The sequence below is a fragment of the Argentina silus genome, assembly GCF_951799395.1.
Source record: "Argentina silus genome assembly, chromosome: 1".
Lineage (NCBI taxonomy): Eukaryota > Metazoa > Chordata > Actinopteri > Argentiniformes > Argentinidae > Argentina > Argentina silus.
The window spans coordinates 35,245,478-35,261,932 of NC_139655.1; the positions used below are offsets into that span (position 1 = coordinate 35,245,478).

At 43.2% G+C, this 16,455-nt stretch overlaps 1 protein-coding gene across 7 annotated transcripts; it reads left to right on the forward strand.

Moving 5' to 3' along the window:
* Nucleotides 1-3,533: 3,533 nt before the first annotated feature.
* Nucleotides 3,534-15,878, forward strand: puf60a (poly-U binding splicing factor a). Of its 7 annotated transcripts, XM_083671572.1 has the most exons (14): nt 3,534-3,622; nt 4,774-4,865; nt 5,285-5,356; nt 5,654-5,762; nt 6,752-6,847; nt 7,227-7,316; nt 8,687-8,737; nt 8,876-9,037; nt 9,425-9,517; nt 10,172-10,385; nt 11,319-11,509; nt 11,680-11,794; nt 14,647-14,894; nt 15,142-15,878. In XM_083671572.1, the coding sequence occupies exons 5-14, from the start codon at nt 6,767-6,769 to the stop codon at nt 15,439-15,441; spliced, it is 1,545 nt and encodes a 514-aa protein (XP_083527698.1). In that variant the 5' UTR covers nt 3,534-3,622; nt 4,774-4,865; nt 5,285-5,356; nt 5,654-5,762; nt 6,752-6,766; the 3' UTR covers nt 15,442-15,878. The 7 variants fall into 7 exon arrangements, with proteins under 7 accessions (XP_083527698.1, XP_083527695.1, XP_083527697.1 ...); XM_083671569.1 differs by lacking the exon at nt 5,654-5,762; XM_083671571.1 differs by lacking the exons at nt 5,285-5,356; nt 5,654-5,762.
* Nucleotides 15,879-16,455: the final 577 nt, after the last annotated feature.

Consider the following 16,455-nt stretch of genomic DNA (forward strand, 5'->3'; position numbering starts at 1 on the left):
ATGATCATGCAGTGGACCCAAGTGCGGAGAGATACTCAGACGACAGCGTAAAGTAAATCAAGGAGAGTCTTTAATGAGCGAACTGAGGCACGGCATACAAACAAACACTGGGGGGAAAATAAAGATGGAGAAAACCAAGCTCCGTTAACTAAGGTACGCTGCTCCAATTCTTAGATGTCCGCACAGCAGGTTTAGAAAGTTTTAGTTTCTGCCTGTATGCCGGGATCAGATGAATAAGAGCGTGGTCAGACAGTCCCAGAGCCGCACGGGGAACTGCATGATAAGCTCTGCTGATAGTGCTGTAATAGTGATCCAAATCTTCTCCTCCCTGGTCGGGCATTTGATTAACTGTTTATATTTAGGGAGTATTTGAGTTAAGTTGTCCTTGTTAAAGTCCCCAAGGACAATAACTGGGGAATACGTGTTCACTCTCCTTCTTTCCACTCCTAATATTTGGTTGGTGAGTTGACATTGAGATTAATATAATGTCCAAACTAAGCAATCATGTTTAAGTTTTTGATCGAAAGTCCTTTGCATGCAATAACTGACTGACGTCTGCGACCCATTGACCCCACCAGACACTGGGTATCTTCTCTGGTGATGCTCTGCCAGGCCTGTACTGCAGCCATCTTCAGTTTGTTGTCACTTTGTTTGTTTTGAGGTCTTTTTGCCTATATCTTATCATCAGGAAATGAAATGCATGTTCAATTGGATTTAAATATGAAGATTGGCTTGGCCAGTCAAGAACCTTCCACTTTTTGGCCCTGAAAAACTCCCTCGTTGCTAGGCAGTATGTTTTGAGTCATTGTCTTACCGTATGTTGAAGTGCCATCCAATGAATTTGGAGGCATTTGCTTGTACTTGAGCAGATAAGATGTTTCTGTACACTTCAGAATACATTCTGCTGCTGCCGTCAGCAGTTACATCATCAATTAAGACAAGTTATCCAGTTTTAGTGGCAGCTATACATGCCCAAACCATAACACCCCCTCCACCATTTTTCACAGATGAGGTGGTATGCTGTATATCACTCTGATACATGACAATATTTGTTTTATCTGTCCACATCACTTTTTTCCAACTTTTTAGGTACTTTTTAGCAAACTGTAATCTGACGATCCTTTTTGAGGAAACCAGTGGTTTGCACCTTGCAGTGAAGCCTCTGCAGTTTGACAATTTTTTTTAGTGATGTTCCAAACAAACAGTGGTCAAGATGGCAGAAGAAATTTGGCATGTCCCCCCAGATCTTCACAAACGTCACCATCGAGAGTATCCTGTCTGGCTGTATCACCGCCTGGTATGGCAGCTGCACCGCCCACGGCCGTAAGGCCCTGCAGAGAGTGGTGAAAATGGCCCAGGTCATGACAGGCCATGAGCTCCCAGCCTTACTGGATATGTACTCCGAGAGATGTAAGAGGAAGGCCGGGAAGATAATCAAGGACAGCAGCCATCCCAGTCATGCCCTGTTCTCTCTACTACCATCTGGCAGACGGTATCGGAGCATCCAGACCCGGACCAACAGGTTTCGGAATAGCTTTTACCCACAGGCCATAGGACTGCTGAACTGATACCTCAGACGGTTTGGAGCATCCAGACCCGGACCAACAGGTTTCGGAATACTTTTTGCCCGCAGGCCATAGGTGCATACATTACTTTCTTGGGAGAGGACTACAAGACCCTCCGGCCAAATTAGGATTATTTAGATTATTGTTTATCTGGGATTGGATCGACGTTGATCTGGATTTGCGACTGGATTTGCGACTATAGGTGCGTCCCAATACTACACTACCGCTTTTCACTACTATTAACCACTAGGATAAAAATAGAATGAGTAGAATGGGCATGGTCCTTCAACTCACAACAATTAGGACGACCGCAAACAAATCACAGAGCTTTCAATCGAGCATGTGGGAAAACGGCAGCATAAAGAAATACATTGTATGCATATGAATAAAATGTTTAAATTCTTAATGATTATCAGCATTCAAAAACGAAAAATTAACATTTTCGTTGTGGTGTTAGCTGACTATTCCACTGATCGTGACCCAAAACAACCGATCACCATTAGGCTACGTAAGGCTATTATTTTATTTACTTTCCACTAATCAGTCATTTTCACGCCTTTACTTGAAGAACGTCAAGAACTTTCATGAGCAATTTAAAAGGGTGTCCCAATAGTGTAGGAGAAGTTGATGTCCACTTCAGATATCTGCTGAAGTCAATAATGTGTAATTGTGGCTGAGGAATCAGTCATTTAAACTTCAGCGGACTGTTTCATACGCATACAAAATGAAACATGAATGAAACAGTACCCTCTACCGGCCAGTCGGGCTACCCGTCTATTTTCATTGGGACAATGTGCAAAGCAGTATATAGGTGCATATACAGGCACGTAGGAGGGGGGGGGGGGGGGTGCGCGGTTTTTTATAAAATGAAGAATTGATTCTTAAATGTGTCTGCCTCATTTTTTCATATTAAATATGTGATCTAGCCTGTAACTAACCCCCTACATCAGAAGATATGCCGTATCTTGCCCCAGCTGGCAGAGGCAGTAAGAGGCAGCTGCGTGACAACCTAGGCTATGGTTTAACTTGACCCGAAGTCTTTTGAATTCAGCACCCCTTGCCATGGACAGCGGCAGATCTCGTGTTCTTGTGAGGGTGCATGTACACTCACCGAACACTTTATTAGGAACACCTGTACACCTTCTCATGGTGGAGGTGGTGTAATGTGTCTGGAATGTTTTCTTGGCACACTTTGGGCTCGTTAATACCAATCAATCATCAGTTGAATGCCACAGCCTATTTGAGTATTGTTGCTGACCATGTGCATCCCTTCATGGCCACAATTTACCCATCTTCTAATGGCTACTTCCAGCATGATAATGCACCATGTCACAAAGCAAAAGTCGTCTCAAACTGGTTTCATGAACATGACAATGAGTTCAGTGTTCTTCAGTGGCCTTCCCAGTCACCGGATCTGAATCCAATAGAACACCTTTGGGATGTGGTAGAACGGGAGATTCACAGCTTGAAAGTGGCATGTCTGCAGGAATTGCGTGATGCAATCATGTCATCATGGACCAAAATCTCAAAGGAGTGTTTCCAACATCTTGTGGAATCAATGCCACGAAGAATTTAGGCTGTTTTGAGAGCAAAGGGAGGCCATACCCAATATTAATATAGTGTTCCTAATAAAGTGTTCGGTGAGTGTATGTCGTCTCGGACTGTATAGGTGCTCTGATATAGAGTTCAGGGAGGGTTATGCCAATATTTCATATTTTAGAGGTCTGATTTCTCTATGTACCCCTCCCCATCACAAATAACGCCTGTGTACAAAGATGATCCTACACAAAATCCGCACCCACCTGCAACTATGCGGTTTGTAATCCTCCCATGTCTCATATATATCCTCCCATATATATATATGACTTTGGTTTCTGATACAGTACACATCCTTTTGGAGCGGAGCGCACACCAACTTCTTCGCAGTCTCCGCCCTGCCCCAAGCCACAGCAGCACCGTGCCGTTCCGTGCGCCACCACTTGTTTTACTCCAGACTCACTGGTGTGTGGCCCTGCACGTAATAGAAGGTGTGCTTCATGGCGGTGGCAGTTTCTGCGGTAAATAAAATTGCTCAGCTTTGTTAATAATTTACATTATCATATTGCAATAGGATGAAAAACGATTACTGCCCCCATTTAAACCAGTCCTTCGTTGAACGCGAGCTTGCACTCAACCTCAGTGTTAGCTTCAACAAGCTAAAATATTAGCCTGGGCTGCTTCGGCTAGCTAGCTACTGTGCGGATGGTAAAGCCATGAGGATGATTTAGCTGCAGCATCTAACTATACTCGCGGGTGGTTAGTTCATCAACCAGCTTGCTAAACGTTAGTTCAGGACGATAGTCATGTCACAGAACTGGAACTGCTTAGCTAGCTATGATTGAGATAACGTTACCATCTCCGTCTTACCAGCTAGCTATCGACCAGGCAACTTAGCTTACATGCTAGCTACTACTACTAGCGTAGCAAAGATAAGATAAGATGGCTAGCTAGCCTATTTCTATCCGCTGTCATGATGATCACAGTAGCCTCCATTCATTTTTCTGCTAGAGGGGGTTAAGGAGGACACACAAAAAAAGAGTTTGCAGAAAACGGGTTTGTTTTGTTCGATATTTTAGAACATGGTTAACATTATTAGGAGGTATTTCTGCTCGGCTTAAGCTATCTAGCAATGTCTATCACATTAGCGTTAATTTCGACCACACTGCTAGTTTGTGTACTACTAGTCAAGGAATGTGACCATAGACGTGAATGAAACCATGTTTCAACAAGACGTGATGGTGAGGCTGTGGATGTAGCTAGCTTATATTGGTATAGTTATCATAGTACAACATTATTATAAGTCTTAAACATGTCAAATAAGCTTGTTATTGACGTGTATGCGTAGGACGTCAACGGCATTCAATACAATATAGGCCTAGTAGTAGTATCGCTACACCCAAACCATGAAATCGTTGGTCGGTCACTAAAGTTGTAGAAAATATGATTTTCAAGATGTAAAAATCTGTAAATACAAAGATATAGTTTACTCATTGTGCACGTCCAAACGCAATGCTGTCTGATGAAACCCAACCGCTGCCTGTGCTCTACATCTGTGCATTTTCAATGTTTGCCGTGCAACACGACCTTGTGTTTAATACAACACTGAGGGAGTAGACACACCTTTGGTGAATTGCTTTAACTTATCTGAAGGATTTCTCTTTCCCTGTAGACTCTGTTTTGAACTGTATAAGCTCTCCCAATTAATTATCTCCCCACGGGTAACGCCTGCTGCAGGACACACCAGCGAAGAGCAGGTGCTAGGTAAGGGGCTCGCCTTCCCATTGTAAACAATTATGCATCCTGGGTGTGACTGAGTCTGCATCTCTAGATGCGGGTCGAGCCTCTTTGAATGTTGAGCTCAAGCAAGAACACACTGAGTTAAGTTAACTTATTAAGCCCTGTCCCCAGAAAGGTACCACTTTATTGTGCAGCCAACAAGTTGTGACACATTGTGCTAATATGCTTAGCTTACATGGGGCAGCATGTGTTGTATTAACAACATCCTCTGTGAATGGCTTATGCATCGTAGGATATTAATTTAGAGACTTTAGCACAATGATTTGGAATGAATTGTCATTCTCATCTGTCCTTGTTGGTTAGATCAACTAATTATTTTTCCCTGCAGAAAATTCTTCAGCTTCATCTCTATGAAATGAAAGCTGAATATTGTTGATTTTCAGGTTTCTTGTTCTGAATAGGAAATCAATGTGCAACACAGTCCTTGTTGCATCGGTATGCAGGAAACTGAGAAGGTAGTGCAAAGAATATATGTTTATTTACTCAGTTGGAATGAATTCGGAAACAATGTCAATGTCTTATCCAGCTACAACAAGCACATATACATTTCAAGGCATGTAATTTTCATGTAGCCTAACACTTTCCGTGAGCTCGTCAACCTGCAAGAGAAGCGAGACATTTAAATCGGTTTGGATGTCAGTGCTCACTGTGTTGCCTATCTTACCTAAGTGCCTCTTGACCTAAGTAGGTTTATGTTTTTTCTTTTCCTTTTTTCTTTTTTGTCGTTTCTCTCTGTGTCGTTTGTGCTGTAGAGCGTATCTCTTGACTGTACTATATTTCCAAAACCAATGGCAGAACTAGTTGGGTTCAAACCTCCTTAAGGGGGGGCAGTGCACCACTCTGGAGTTCATAAGAGCCAAGGTACTAAAGTTTTCTTCTGTGTAGTAGTCAATAAGGGGACTGCACCTCATGGCACACACTTTAGCATTTTGCACACCATGGGACCCATATTTGATGAAGTGACTGTGCTTCCTCTGTTGAAAAATAATAATTAGCTATATTTTTTTTATCTTTACTGCATGTCATCTTTAATCCCATAGGCCTTACACTAGTCTCGACTACACTGTTCTCCAAAAACAAGGAGCAGGGACATTTTAGTCTGAATATTAACTCATGGAAAAACACTATGCAGGTTCATCTAACCGTATCTTTAGTCGAACATAAAATGTTACTGGTAATTAATTTCTAATTTTACCTGCACATTGTGTTGGATATATGTGTAATGCTGGTTGTTTCAGAGCAAGCTCAAAACTGCTTTTGGCCTCAGCCTACATCTCAGCCAGCCTAGGCCTACATCTCAATTCCACTTGTGCACTGGAGAAGAAGTCATTTCAAAAGTTCTGCAGTGGTTTTTGATGGTGAAGCCCCTATTTTCTTTCAAACATGGGTAGTGTAATAAAAGCACAACACATGAGTTGATGGATAGAATTAGGAGTAGGACCTCTCTAAAACGTACATGCATACTGTGTGTTTAACATTCAGATACAACAGAGAGATCATGTGTGTAACATTTCACTTAATCAGGCTCTGTAGTGCCAGCAAGACTCACTGTTGTCAGGGACATTCTGGCTAGGAACATCAGCTGGTCAACTAGAAATCCATCAATGGAACAAGGTAAAAATGATTCAATCATATGATATGGCACATATCATATCATGTATGTTATACAAATCTAAACACAAACATTTAGTAGTCTCAAACAACACAGTGTATTTGAGTTTGCTCTGAAACCCAGTGGGGGATTGAGTAGGTTATGATTTGTTCATGTTAATTCTGCTGTGGTGTCATTGGTAGGGGTTTGGGGTGGACTCCCTCCCTCTCCCCTTAACCATGCTCTTGTGTGCCTGCAGGGAGGCGAGGCTCTGATGATGGAGAATGGACAGAGCACCGCCTCGAAACTAGGCCTGCCACCTCTCACCCCTGAGCAGCAAGAGGCGCTGCAGAAGGTAAGGCGCACACAACAACTGTTCTCAAATCTGAGCTAACTAGACAGAACTAAACAGTAGGCTCTAAATAGCAAAAGGTTGATAGGCTATGTAGTACAAATCTTTGGTAAACAATCGGCAGTATGAGTTTTTGGACATGGCCCTGGTCTTGGGGGGGCCTTTCCAGCATGCATATGTTTTCTATTGAACTAAACATCAAGCACGTTGTTAGTTGAATCAGATTAAAAAAAAAAATAACGGCTGATGAAGCTCCAGGAATGAAGTGGAACGGGCCGGGGGCTCAGGGGTTCTCAATATCAGTAAGCACTAGGAATACAAGTCACTCTGGAATATTGGAGACCTTGGGGGTAAACAACTCCCTGTCTTTCTCTCTATCTAGGCGAAGAAGTATGCCATGGAGCAGAGCATTAAGAGTGTGCTGGTCAAACAGACGCTGGCCCATCAGCAGCAACAGCTCACCAATTTACAGGTGAGAAACACACTTTGGCAATAGCAGTTACATAGCAGTTCAGAGGTGGCACCACGTGTCTCTGCATGTCTTGCAGACATTTCTGCTTGGATGTTAGCCCACCACCTCAAGCTCAACCTTAACAAGACTGAGCTGCTCCCATGTCACCCCCCTCCTTGGCACCCTTCACTGTCTCCCGGTAGCAGCTTGCATCAGAGATTCAAGATTCTGGTGCTCACCTAAATGTCTAAAGTGTAAATGTAAAAGAAATGGAATTTGCAGAAGACATGGGCTGGGAGCCTTGATCCAGAATCGCAATGTACAGTAGGTCGGGGTTTAATAGGTCCAAGCAGACACTTCAGCGGGGTACGTCTAAGTCCTGCCGCTGCAGAAATTTCGCGGTGTGAAGTGTTGCCAAAAGCCACCACAAGGTGGTGACAAGAGCTGTGAAGGATGGGATATGCGTCTGCACTTGAAAACACCCATGTTTGTTTACAATTGTAATCGCTACATCGCGGACGGAGGATGATATCACATGAGAAGATATACCTTTGTCAGAGCCAAACGGGCAGTTTTATCGCATGAAATGATCTCATCTCTCAGGTTATTGACACAAGGCCTATACACAGCTCTGCTAAGCGTTGCATATATTTGTCATGCGCTGCAATCTACAGTAGCAGGCGCCTACTGTATGTCACTGCACACCACATCGCATTTTGGCTATTTGTCCCGATTCCGAGTTTCAGAGTTTAACATTAACACTTACTCACTCCCACTCTGCTCAAATACTTGGGTATTGTACTGTAGGAAGAGACGTATTGTAAGAAGTATTTTTCGCGCGAAGGAATAATACAACGACTTATGCAGTATGGGTTAGCTGTAATCAGGACCCCCCTTCCCCCCATCCTCCTTAATATACATATTCCATTCACCCATTCTCCCGTCAAAAGTCACCAGAATTGCTTGTTTAACATGTGATATGCAAAACAGCCCCCCCTTCACCCACCGCAACATTTCAGGCTGTAGCCTCCTCACATAAATTCATCGGATATCCAATACAGGCAACATTGAAGATAAAGTCAAACTATTGTATACAAGTTCGACCTACCGAAGCGATGACAAGAAGAAGAAGAGAGTGGTTTGCCTTATCAAATAGATTGGCAAAATCACCATACTGTATTGTAATATGCATAAAATAGCAATGTATTGCAATACTATTTCATCATGACCTCTGTATTGTGATGTGCATCGTATCGTAAGGTCCTTGCTAATATCCAGCCCAAGGGTACCCACTAACTGGACATAGACTATACTGTATTTTGTTTCTCATAAGCAGCACAGCCTTGTTGACAATACTATTTTCTGAATTTAATGAGAACTTTTCCTCTTAGATGGCATCTCTGACAATGGGCTTCGGAGATCCCCTGTCGCCTTTACAATCAGTAAGTTGTCATTATGTTTGTAAAGATTCTCTCGCCATTGGTTCAGTTTTGTTCTCGACTGAAATTAAACATTCAGTTGTGCCTCAATACGTTTTTACAACTAGAATGGGAACTGATTTGCGATATCCCTGCCTGCAGGTGGCAGCCCAGAGACAGAGGGCGTTAGCGATCATGTGCCGAGTCTACGTGGGCTCCATCTACTACGAGCTGGGAGAGGACACAGTCAGGCAGGCCTTCGCCCCCTTTGGCCCCATCAAGAGCATTGACATGTCCTGGGACTCTGTCACGATGAAGCACAAGGTCAGTCTTGTCATTGGCAGGATGGAAATAGAGAAATGTGAGCAATTGGTTCAGTCTGCTCGGATGGCTTGATCAACAGAGTGTAGTTGATTCACTATTCAACTCAGGGACTTTACAAAGACATGGGTATTCATTCTGAAAACATATTTAGATTTCAGACTCGCATCTCTGAAAGTTGTGCAGGGGTGTGAATTGAATTAACTTTTTAATGACATTATTCTTAATTGCAGGTAAATATAGACAGTCAGCTGTCTATATTTACTCAACTCGAGGCTGAGTTTGCTGAACGCTTTGTAGCACTAAGATAATCTTTCAGGAAACTCACCTCTGAATGTTTTACTGCTCTGAATAAACCCCGGGTAAATACCCATTTCCTTTTCCCTACAGGGCTTTGCTTTTGTGGAGTATGAGGTGCCTGAGGCAGCCCAGCTAGCCCTGGAGCAGATGAACTCCGTCATGCTGGGAGGGAGAAATATCAAGGTGAGCTCTTCTTCTTCTTTCTTTTTTTTTTAAATATGTTTTTAGGGCATTTCTGCTTTATTGGGATAGAGACAGTAGAGATTGACAGGAAGGATGGGTGAGAGAGAGGAGGGATGACATGCAGGATATGTCGATGGCCGGAATCGAACCAGGGACCTTGCGATGATATGGTATGCAGCCTTAGTGTGCTACGCCACTGAGCGCCCCCAAGGTGAGCTCTGCTGTCCACTTTATAAAGAAGGCCTACATCTCAGAGACTGCGCTAAGAATTCACCAATTCTGAAATACAGCTCAGTAAAGATCGAATCCTAACTTGAGATCAATGTTCAGATTTTAACTTAAAAAGTCAAGTTGCGTGCATGGTCATCACATTTTAATTTGGTTCTGAGTTTAAAACGTATTCATTTTATTTTATTTATACAAAGTGTATCACTGAATACCAAGTCACTGGTACAACCAATGTGAAATGCTCAATGTATTTTATCCAATACATAGGAAATGTATCCATCAGATGTTTCAGGGAAATACTTTTTCCATACATATGTCATTTACCCTGTTCTTCAGTTTTATCTATAATATTTATCATAACTACATCCACAAACATCTTTCTGCCTGATAACCACAAGAGTCTGTATTCACCCATTTGCACGTCAGGTGGGACGACCCAGTAACATCGGGCAGGCCCAGCCAATCATCGACCAGCTGGCGGAAGAGGCACGTGCCTTCAACCGTATCTACGTTGCGTCGGTTCACCCTGACCTGTCGGACGAGGACATCAAGAGCGTGTTTGAGGCGTTTGGTAGAATCAAGTCTTGCAACCTGCTGAGAGACCCGACAACGGGGAAACACAAGAGCTACGGCTTTATAGGTGAGGAAAGCTGCCCCCCCCCCTCCCCCCCCCTCAGTGCAGCAGAGGAAGGGTTATATGTAGAGTCACCTATTCCACTCACAGGCTTTAGCTCCATTCTCTACCCTTCCTTTGAAGTGTACACTGGTTGGCAGGCAGCAGGCAAAGACTCCCAAATCAGAATCCAGGCCCAGGATTGCCAGTCCAACACGTTCCATAGCCGCTTGTACACTATCGTGCTGTTTCTTAAAGCAAGCCAGTTTGTGCTTGTGTAAAACTGAGGGACTAGATCAGCAATTCCCTCATGTAATGATTGCGAAGCAGACTTGCTAGTGCATGCCAAGACGTGCTGCAAACAGGAAGCAATCATAGATTGAGTCTCTTGGTTTTACATTGATACGAGCAAATGCTTTCTCACTCGCTATTGAGACCCATTTAGCCCAGAATGTTGTGGGTAGGGTACGACAGGTGCATTTGTTAATGTCAGTTTCTGCCTTCTGTGAGATGTTTATGTTAGTCGTTTAACCACCATGTTTGTTTGTTGTTTTTGTTTGTCTATAATTTTTCTATAGTTTTTCTATAACCATATAATGTGGTTATGCATCTGTAAAATCGGACCCACAAATGGGTAATTAAGTGTTAAAGCAGAATTTTACAAAAAATATATCTATTTAATATATTTCTCATTAGCCCACTCTTGATATGGTCCCAAAATATAATTACTTTGTGCATACAAACCATCCTAGTTGTGAGCTCAGATTTACTTCATTTCATACTTAATTTTTCCAAATCCATCATCATGAGACTATTCCAGGAAGTAAATCTAAGATTCCTATTAGGATAATGTTGTGCAAAATAACGACATTCCGGGACCATGTCAATAGTGGTCTTACAAGAAATATTAAAATATATATATATATTTTTAAAGCTCTTTTTCCGTCTGCCATCCATTAGAGTACGACAAGGCCCAGTCCTCCCAGGATGCTGTGTCTTCCATGAACCTCTTCGACCTGGGGGGCCAGTACCTGCGTGTGGGCAAGGCAGTCACGCCTCCCATGCCCCTGCTCACCCCCACCACCCCTGGAGGACTCCCCCCTGCTGCTGCCGTGGCGGCTGCTGCTGCCACCGCCAAAATAACTGCCCAGGTAAATATTTAATCAGGGACTTCATTTAAGTAGTCTTTGCCAGGGTTGGTTGTGGAGGGTATGTCTAGTGCACCTGAAGTTATTTGACAGAAACAAATGCTATTTTTGGTTTTGTGAGACTGGCAGTGTCCAGGCAATGTTCCCTTATGTTAGTAAATTTGGTCTTCCAGGAGGCGGTGGGAGTATCAGTACTGGGGGCGATGGCCGGGCCGGCCCTCCTCTCTCAGCAGCTGGGCAGCCTGCCGCAAGCGGTCATGGCCGCCCAAGCTCCGGGGGTCATCACAGGTATGCTGGCATAACACACAGATTTGTTCACAAACCTCCACAGGTGCAGGGAAACAACAATGCCAAACTGAGCATTCAGTCAATATGTGGGTAATCTCTGCTAACAAACACCAACAAGAGAGGAGGGAGAGAGATCAGAGGACCATGGAGAATAATGCCTGGTGCAAAATCAACCTCCTTCCTTGCCATACCTCTGGACACTTCTTTATAACCCCATGTACATTTGAAAGAACTGGAATATGGTGTATGTGTAAGTAATATGGTGGTTTACACCCATCAGATTCTTTTCAGAAGTACAAGTGTGGTAGGGCTTGGGGTTGGTTTGGGATTGGGCAGAAGAGAGAATGGAAGGTGGGACGAAGGTACCGTTTCCTTACCTATTTTTTATTTCCTTGTGACCTCACTTATCGAAAATGATTTGGCAGCAATGAAACCTAGCCATTTTGCTCGGCTTTTCAGTGATATTGTGTTCACCTGAAGGCTTTAGTGTTTCAAACCAAACCGTGTAAATAAAGGAAAGTCATCAACAAAAGGATGTCACTAGACTTTTGAGATGCAGCCAAGTGTTCTACAGTATTGTAGACCAATTGAGAGTAATAAAAGATGGGGTGGACAAAGGAGTGAATAGGGTAAGCTGTGGAGCAGGTCAGCTGGTCAAGGCGTCTTCTGCATTTAGTCTTTTGGGTGGGGATGGCTCTCGTCAAAGGTAAACATCACCTGGGAGAGTGAGTGTCCCTTCTGAACTACTTCTTAAGACATTTCTTCACACACACCTCTTACTTGTGAGGGAATTGTGCATTTATTGGCATGCCTTCACTGCATGGGCTATCCAGAGTAAAGTCAGAGTTGGTGTGTATGAACTAGAGGCTCGGTGCTCAGGTAAGTTCAGGGTTGGATGGATGTGGGGTCACTGGGAATTGTCTGATGAATGCAGGTAACGGGCATATATTTATACAGTATAATACATGGTTTATGTAGAGTTAGTTTGTTACATTGTCATTCAGCAGCCATTTTATCAAAATCAACTTGGTGGGCATACATGTTTATTGCAGGCTTTTTAAAGTCTAGATTTTTTTTAAAGATAGATTTTTCAATCAAGTGGGGTCATTTGACTTATTGACATATTTATGTGAGACCCATTTTTAATGACTTTGTGTTACACGTAAAAGGATAGTTCACTCTAAAATCAAAGTTAATATGATGTTTTCAGACCTCAAAAGTGGTCTAATGTCAACATGAATCAATGTTGCGTGCCACTGGTTGTGTAGATAGAGCTATATGTCTCAACGAAGACATGAATGGAAAATGTAAGCACTGAATAAGAAGGATTGAGGCAGTGCTTATCTTCTCCATCCATTTGGGGTTAAGCATACTGTGTTGTACTGTTTGCACAACAAATAGCATAGGATGTGGTTCATCTCTATACTGATTGAGCCACTTGAGGTTTAACAACATCTGACAAACTTTAATTTTAGAACTACTTAAAAGCCCTACATTAACATTTATTAATGCCTATGTCAACAACTACTGGTTGATAAGATGGGCGTTGTCCACTTAAGCTCTCATAGTAGTAAGATAATGTTGTATTGAAGGTAATAAATATTCACATTCATATTTAAAAATATTTGGCATTCCAAAATGATTGTCCCTTTGAGTTCAGTCAGTGGATAGACATGCAGACTGACAGGGATTCTTGAACATGACTAATCTGTGAACATGACATATACAATAGTGATCTGTGGCTGGTTTAAAAAAATAAAATAAAAAAAAAAAGCGTGAAGGGGAATGTTACACTTGCTCATTGCAATATAGACCCCTCTACACATTTTGTCTGAATTGGAATTGCCTCTGTACTTGAGTCCTTTTTTAGGTTGCTGTTGTCTCCTGCACAGTGTATTAGTTGTACGTAGTCTGTCGCAGGACCTCTCAACTAATAGATTTCTCTTTTATTGTCTCTTCTCTCCTTGTCTCTCTCTCTTTTTCTCTCTCCTTTCTTCCCCTCCCTCTCTTTACTCCACAATCGCACCGACAGTGGCCACTTAACCCCTCCCCTTTGCTGCACACTGACCAACCAAGTGTGAAGAGGACTGTTTCTAGCCCCTCCCCTCATAAACATAGCCCCTCATTCCTATTGGCCAGTGAGTCTCAGATCCTGTGTGTTTTGTGGAGTTGACTTTTGGTATGCATCAACATGACCATTCAGAATGAACAAACAGGGTTTGTAGGGGTGGTGGGCGGGGCCAGTGGGTCATTTGAATCCATTACCTTCTCTGCAGTAAAGAGTGTTGAGTTTGCATCCCATGCCCCCCCTATTCCCATTTAAATCAATACTCCAAGCATTTAAATTCTAAATCCCTAAATTACAGCGTCGTATGACAATTTCTGTTTGCCACAAGCACCAATGTAAGTACGAATATACACGCTGAACTTTGACCCTCATGATGGTTACTGGGGAAGAAAATCTATATTTACCATCAATACATTATTGAACGTTTGAGCTTCTTTTGCAATTCGCTTTTGCCAACCCCAAACATCACGTGGAATTATCCTTATGCAAGAAAACAATTGTTGCCAGCCTGCTAGTGGACACGCATCACTCCTAAGACCATGTTTGCTAGCTCCAGTTCCATAGCTCCTTTGTACTTGCGGGGGAGTTGTGGTGCACATTGAAACTTTGAGCTAAAATTGGAGCACACAACCCTGCCAATTATTTAGGAAAAAGCTCCTAGGGGCTTTACACCCCTCCCCCCCACTATGGCCACTGGCTTGGGGCTTGGGGAGGCTCCTCTGTGGCTGTCCAACCTCGGGGGGGTTTGACCGTTTTGTCCTGCCTCCCTTCGTCTCTGTTGCAGGGGTGACCCCGGCGCGGCCCGCCATGCCTGTGTTGCCTCAGGTGGGGCTGGTAAACCCAGTATTGGCCTCGCCGCCGGTCCTGGCGGTCGCAATGGCAGCAGCCCAAGAGGTGAGGAAGAAGGAAGAAGAGGAAGAGGCGTTGCAGGACGGGACGGGCCAGGAGCCACTGAGTGAACAGGAGCACATGAGCATCTCCGGCAGCAGTGCCAGACACATGGTCATGCAGAAGCTGCTCCGCAAACAAGAGGTGGGTCTGAGTTTGTGTGTCCGCACTGCTTCATACGGTGATGAAGTTGTTAATGAGGCGAGTTTGAATTTGAAATCTATGCATGAGTTGGGTACTTGTATGCCACATTAACGATAAATAGCAAGTACATTTTTGTTTCCCAAATCCTATTTCTCATTATCCTGACACGATTTGTCCACAGGCAATGGAACCGTGTGTTGCTTGTGTCATTTGTTTTAACAATAAGAACATGTTTTCTGCTCCTCAGTCGACGGTAATGGTTCTGCGGAACATGGTGGGCCCTGAGGACATTGATGATGACCTGGAGGGCGAGGTGACAGAGGAGTGTGGCAAGTTTGGTGCCGTCAACCGGGTCATTATCTACCAGGAGAAGCAGGGTGAGGAGGATGACGCCGAGGTCATCGTTAAGATCTTTGTGGAGTTCTCAATGGCAGTGGAGATGGACAAGGCCATCCAGGCGCTCAACAACCGCTGGTTCGGAGGCCGCAAGGTCATCGCTGAGGTGTACGACCAGGAGCGTTTTGATAACAGCGACCTCTCCGCATAGACTGTTCAGAAAGCCCTCTACTACTACCGCCACAACCACCTCGGGTCTCACACACACACACACACACACACACGCATATGCATACATGTACACACACAGCTGCCATGCACTGCTGTATGTGATGCTGGCCTCTTTTTAACCTGTAATTATTTTTTTATTGATGTTGATATTAATATTATTAATGCTCCCGTTTCGGGACACAGACAAGGCAAGGAAACGCTCATGGATTTTGTTTTGTTTTTTATTATTACTGTGGCCTACTGTGAAGGACTGGATATTTGTTTTTGTATTGTTTTCAGTTTTATTCCTATTCTTTCCCTGATTGTAGTTTTGATTCGGTTACACCTTTTTTAATTGTAAAATCTATTCTGCAAAGGACCTCTTGTTATATAGCTCTTGATATAATTTGCCCCAAACAATAAATTCCTCAAAATAAAGTGTGGTTTGGCTGTTGCTTGCCTTGATATTAAAACTGCCTATAGTAAAAGAGAATTGGCCTGTATTTGGTGATACACATTGGTGATGTAGCTGCACCATGGTCAGACTTTTAAAGGTCGTCTAAGACTTGAATGTTCTACATATGTAATTGGAAGAGTATCTGGGGCAGTTCCTGGAATGAAGTCAGTAGCCTTGACTAAACCTACCAACTCTACCACTCTCAACCACTCAACCAACCAACCCTCTATCCACTCCAGTGAACTACCCCTTATCCTTATCCTATCTATCTATCTGTCTATCTGTCTATCTATCCATCTATCTATCTATCTATGACCTTCAAAAATGACTGTTGAAAAAAATAAAAACATTTTAAGCAGAGTAGACATTTAAATATCAAAATCGTGTTTTTAAATGGTCCTTGGCTTTAGACACTTTTGAGTCAACTATTGATATGCTTACTCCACTGTAGTACCATTTTATCCAGGGCTCGTATCACCCATATTACAGCACCTATGTGCCTCACTGTGCTTCCATTTTCATCACTGTGCTTGTGTTGGGTGTTAATGAACCAATAAC